This window comes from Aaosphaeria arxii (assembly GCF_010015735.1).
Source record: "Aaosphaeria arxii CBS 175.79 unplaced genomic scaffold BU24scaffold_6, whole genome shotgun sequence".
NCBI classification, from domain to species: domain Eukaryota; kingdom Fungi; phylum Ascomycota; class Dothideomycetes; order Pleosporales; genus Aaosphaeria; species Aaosphaeria arxii.
This window is the reverse complement of record NW_022983479.1, coordinates 1,303,070-1,308,389: the sequence shown is the minus strand read 5'-3', so window position 1 is coordinate 1,308,389 and position 5,320 is coordinate 1,303,070. Positions and strand designations below refer to the sequence as shown.

The window sequence follows — 5,320 nt, the reverse complement described above, 5'->3', positions numbered from 1 at the left end:
TGCGAAGTTTCGCGACTGTACTGTTGGAGGAGGAGGAGGAGGAGGAGGAGAGAGTGGAGGTGAGTTGTGGAGGTGGATTCTGTCTGGGTGAAGCAGGGACAATGCGCGCGCGGAGATGGAGGAGAGGAAGGTGGATCTCGAGGAGAGATGATGGAGAAGAGAGCAGAGTCGGGAAGAGTGAGTGAGTGAGTGAGTAGGAAGAAGAAAAGAAGAGGACAAGACAAGACAAGACAAGACAAGACGAGATACAAGGCAGAAGACGGGCGCACGGGGAGTTGTAGTCTTCTGGGTTAGGATAGGATGTAGGATGTTGAGGTGCAGCAATGGATCAATGGTTGAAGGTCAATATGGGCAAATAATGGGCATAGAATGTCAGTCTTGGGGTAGTAACTACTGTGTAGGTGGTGTTGGAAATGAATTGTAAACGTAACATGTGAAGGAAATAGTCAGAGAGTACGGAGTAGTAGAGAGTAGTAGAGACTGTGAATAGTGGTGGACAAATGGGACGGCGGAGGAGATGGGAACTAGCGGGCAGGCTAACCTATGGAATAGACTACTCTCGTAACGTAACTGAACTGTCGGAACAATAATAGGTCACTACTAAGGCATGTACTCGGTAGGATAGACAACGACTGAGACGACGACGATGATGATGATAATCTACTCGTAAATGCAAATAATCAGGTAGATGTTACGGAATAAGCGACGGGGGCTAGGGTGAATGATTGGATTCGGAAGGGAATTGAGTGGATTCGGTTGGCAGAGACTCGAGAGAATCGTAGACATTGATAGAGACTAGAGTAGAGACGAGGACAAGAGGCTGGAAAGGGTGGAGACAGACGTTGGAAACCCTTACGTGATGAATTACCCAAACAAGTTTAGCCTCAGATTGGAGAGAATCTCCCGGTTTGTCGGTCCCTGGGCCCTGCAAGATAAGAGATTCCCACTCATCCACTCTCCCTGCCCATCGTCCAATCACGTCCTCCCCTTGTCTATGTCCCTTATCGTCCAATCATATCTCGACAATGTTCCCCCACCAGAGTTGATCTTGTGTAAAAGTATTTGCCCACGTTTTCTGCTCTTCAGAGATTCAACCATACAAAGCCACTCCGCACACGATAACGGAGATCTACACCAGTAATTACATACATACTCCGTACATACTACTCCGTACATAGGTACACTACACACTACGTACACTCTCCCCAGTAGTTACAAGTACCGGGACTATTCATACTCGCACTAGTTACTGTACATACTGTGTACTGTGTAACCAACTACGAGTCACTAATCGACAATCCACTCTCTTCAATCACCACATGTATGCCAATCCATCATTCAACCCTTCCCATTACCGTATTAGCCAACACCCATCAACTCTACTTCTAACTACACTTCCCTTTAACCTCAACCCTCCCCTTCCCTCTCCCTTCCGCATCCAACCAAGCGACCGAATTACTCTTATGTACTCGGTATTGGCACTGCGCGTCATATCCCTTCCAACCCTCTTCACCTTCAACCGCCGTTCTAACCTTCTCCTGGCTCATCATCATCCGTTCTTCTCCATTCGTCTTCCATAACATAATGAAAATTCATTTCCCTCATAACCACACCACACCACCTCCGTAGCTGCGCCCCTCTGCCTAGGAAGCCATCTTCCGTCTTCTACCGTCTCATCCATGGATTTTTTTAATTTTCTCTAGGTCTCTTCGCGTTCGTAATGATTTAATTATTCTTACGTCGACAACTGCTGCGTGCGTATCCAGATGCTACCGAGAATACTCACCGCCTAGGCAGGGCACGGCACGTGTCCGGGCCACTGCCGATCCTGCCCTGCGAATTTCAGGGTCCGGGTCAAATAATCTCCATAATATGTATCCATCATCTCGTCTGTCGTCTCGTGTCTCGTCTCTCGTCTCTCGAGGTCGCACGCATACGAGATTTGTACGACTCCACTCCACTCCGCTCCACTCCACCTTGCCTTACAAGCTACTCTCCACTCTGCAATCGTTACCTAACCGACCGAACTTTTACCATATCCGGTCCGGAGTTAGGTATCGCCGTCGTTGATTATCGTGCCTTGCTCCACAGCCAAGACAATCGTCGATATCTCCCGTTTTCGAGTGATGTTCATCGTGTCTATCATTATGTCTATCATCATCATCATTACTCCGTAGAATCCATATCATTCCAGGGTCCGAATGCCCTTTTCCATCAATCGCCACATCTTCGAGAAGAGTCATCTTCTCTATCCTCCAGCAAATGTACCGCTACATCTCCACGCCTACCTCTTCAGCTCCTGCTTCTATTCTTATATGTAGATACGAGCGTCGCTCTCCACCCACCCTACCCATGCCATGCCTCACCCACCCTGCATGTCCAAGTCCTCTGCATACGTAGATACGACCCTGCCACATCTCCTCATCCAGCAGGTCTCTATAGTTAATCCTCCCGGATCCAACTCTACGCCTGTCTCCGGCAGCAAACGTGATAATAAGCCCACTCGTACATACATACAAACAACTACACCATTATCGATATCGTCTGAACAAGAAAACCAGATTTGTTCGCACACCAAGCTGTGCTGTATGTACAAGTACCTAGTAGGTAAGTAGGTAGGTGTAAGTACGCACGTAAGTGACCCCCGTTCCACCAATCCCGTCCCCGCTGATTGCACTTATCAAACCACAAACCACCACCACCACCACCACCACCACCACCACCGACAACCGGCGAATACGCTTCCAGCCCAGCAGCCGAGGTACCGGTACATCGTCTTCCCTGCCCATCCTCACACAAATACCCGTACCGTGTACATTGCTTCAGTTTCGTCCAGATACGGCATCTTACCCACCCACTTACACCTCCCCCAAATCCAATTGTTCGCTGGTACCTGCCTACTCTGAGTCTCGAAGCCAAGACCAACTAACTAACTTAACTCACACACTTTCCCCGAGTAACGTCAAGTAACGTCAAGTTCAACGCGACCAGTGCAGTCACCTAGCCTCGTCTACACTTCCCGTTCGAGCACTCCACCCTCCCCCTTAGACACTTTAGGCACCGCGATAAGCATAGTGGCGAGCGAGCGAGCGAATGCCCATTAGGTACGACGTACGTAACTGGCACGCCGCACACATGGAATTGAGCCATTAGTCTTAGACGGGAGAGAGGTAGGTACGGTACGGTACGAGTATGGTAAGGTGAGGTAAGTTAGGGCTGGGGTGTGTGTGTGTGTGAGTGGTCTGTTTGTCAGGCAGGACTGTATTAGATGTCGGGTCGGCTTTATGGATAGGCTACTCATTTTCCCACCAAATCCCCCATCCTCAAAGTAAGCCTCACGCTGGGGTGGATCGTGGTGAGTAAATGGATGGACGACGAGCGCCAGCCAGTAGTGAAATACTACCAATTGTCACAGTCGGTCATCTGGTGGGGCGGGCTGGTGGAAGAAGACAGATACGAGCGATGTTATGTTCGTCTGGGACGGAGTTGATACTGCGCCTTGTGAGGGACTGATTGAGCACTTTGATATGTAGCGTTCTTTTCGCAGTGACCGATCGACACTATCACACATAACTAACCGTACGCGTGAACTCACGATATCTCACTCTCTCTCTATGTCTGCGTACGGAAGAAAACATACGCATCAACCTGAAAATTGAAATTGGAAGCAGACGAAGGAGGAGAAAGGCATAGCGCTACCTGTCAAGTTTCTTTAGATATACCTAGCAGACGCCGACACCTCTCCACCGTAAATGACACATCTAAGAGGAAGGAAAAGAGCAAATGTGTGAAAAGGCTTTATGAAGTAGATTAGGTACACAAGACGAAACATCCAAAACTGGATGGATGAAAAGGAGACATGGATACGCACGTGTACATCTATCGTTGGTGTTCTAGTAGTGAAAGCAAATCGGGTTGAGAAGAATATTGATGGATCATATCGATATTGCATAGTATCAAAAGAACAAATACAATCACGCGTCATCTATACCTCACAACCCCCCTCACAGTAGAACCAAGAAAATCTCAAACAACTCCACGACACAATAAAAATCAATGCAGACAATACACATCCACGCTATTCGTCATCCGCGCAACACTCGCCCCGACCATCGAACTATGCAGCACAAGCCCCCCAAACGCCCCCTTCTCCACCCTCCTGAACAGCCTCTGTGAGTTCTTCGACAACGGCCCATCGACCGCCTCGTCCCTGACGTATATCCTGTTCCGCGTCGATGCGTCGAGCCGCCGGCGGTAGAAGACTGGGCGGAAGGTCACGGCGTCGATGGGGAGGGAGTGCAGGGGGAAGCCTGGTCTGTGGTGAGTGTGCTGGGAGGAGGTTCCGGGGGATGGGTTGGTGGTATGGGAGGGGGAGGAGGAGGCGTTGGTGCCGTATGCGAGGTCGATTGTCGCGGCGCGGGTGAAGAAGTGTTTTGAAGAGCGGATCTCGCGAGCGCCGGAGGAGGGAGCAGGGAGGGATTGGTTCGAGGCTTTGCGGCGGAGTCTCTTGCGGGGCGCGGTGGGTCGGAGGGGCGTTTCGGAGAGGTCCATGAAGTTGAGTTTGGGCATCTCTGGTGGGAGGTCGGTTGAGATTTTGGGGTTGCGGTTGCTGGCCTTGATGGATACGGAGGTTGGGTCGGTATAGGCGCGTCGGAGGGCCATGGTCGCGGGGTCGACGGGCTCGAAGATGGAGGGTTTTTCTTTCTTGCTGGATTTCAAGAGGAGGGGCCATCCGGCGAAGAGAGTCCCGTCATAGCTTGACTTGTGGTTGTCTTGGAGGTGCTGTCGGAATCGCTGGCCTGAGAAGTACAGTCGTTGATTGCAGTTGCGGAAGTTGTGCTGGTTGATGTGGTCGCGGAGTACTGAGCCTTTGACTCTGCCTGATCCGCGAACGAGCGTGTCGTTGCAGTAGCAACACACCGCTTCCAATTCTTCCTTCGAACCGGCGGGATAGATGGTGTACTGCATGCCAGGCAGAAAGCTGCAGGACCACATCGAGCAGACCGGGTGGAGCTTCTGCGCCGTTGCAAGGTCTGCGTAGGTTCGTTCGCAATAGCTACAGCTGTAAGGTACATTGCTATATTAACAGTTAGTCCAACGCTTCTGTCCTATCGATCTGTATACTCACGGATTTCGATGCATTGATTCACTAGGTTTCGGATGCGGGACATCATGATTGACACGAGCACTCCACCAAGACATCATGTCCTGGCCCTCGAGAAAGTGCTGAGCCACATGTTCTCTCCGCCCCTTGTAGCTGGGAAATGTCTTCCCGCAGAATCCACAGTGTAAGGCCTGATGCCCCTCCCTCAGAGACAAC

The 5,320-nt window shown here is 50.7% G+C and overlaps 2 protein-coding genes across 2 annotated transcripts; one reads left to right on the top strand and one right to left on the bottom strand.

The window, feature by feature from the left end:
- Positions 1–1,712: 1,712 nt before the first annotated feature.
- On the top strand, positions 1,713–2,139 carry BU24DRAFT_424543 (uncharacterized protein). The gene has a single exon (XM_033528535.1). The coding sequence runs from the start codon at positions 1,873–1,875 to the stop codon at positions 2,068–2,070; it is 198 nt and encodes a 65-aa protein (XP_033381884.1). The 5' UTR covers positions 1,713–1,872; the 3' UTR covers positions 2,071–2,139.
- A 1,774-nt stretch (positions 2,140–3,913) lies between these two features.
- BU24DRAFT_424542 (uncharacterized protein) lies at positions 3,914–4,564 on the bottom strand. Its single transcript, XM_033528534.1, has one exon. It carries the CDS (start codon positions 4,549–4,551, stop codon positions 4,054–4,056), a length of 498 nt encoding a protein of 165 aa, XP_033381883.1. The 5' UTR covers positions 4,552–4,564; the 3' UTR covers positions 3,914–4,053.
- Positions 4,565–5,320: the final 756 nt, after the last annotated feature.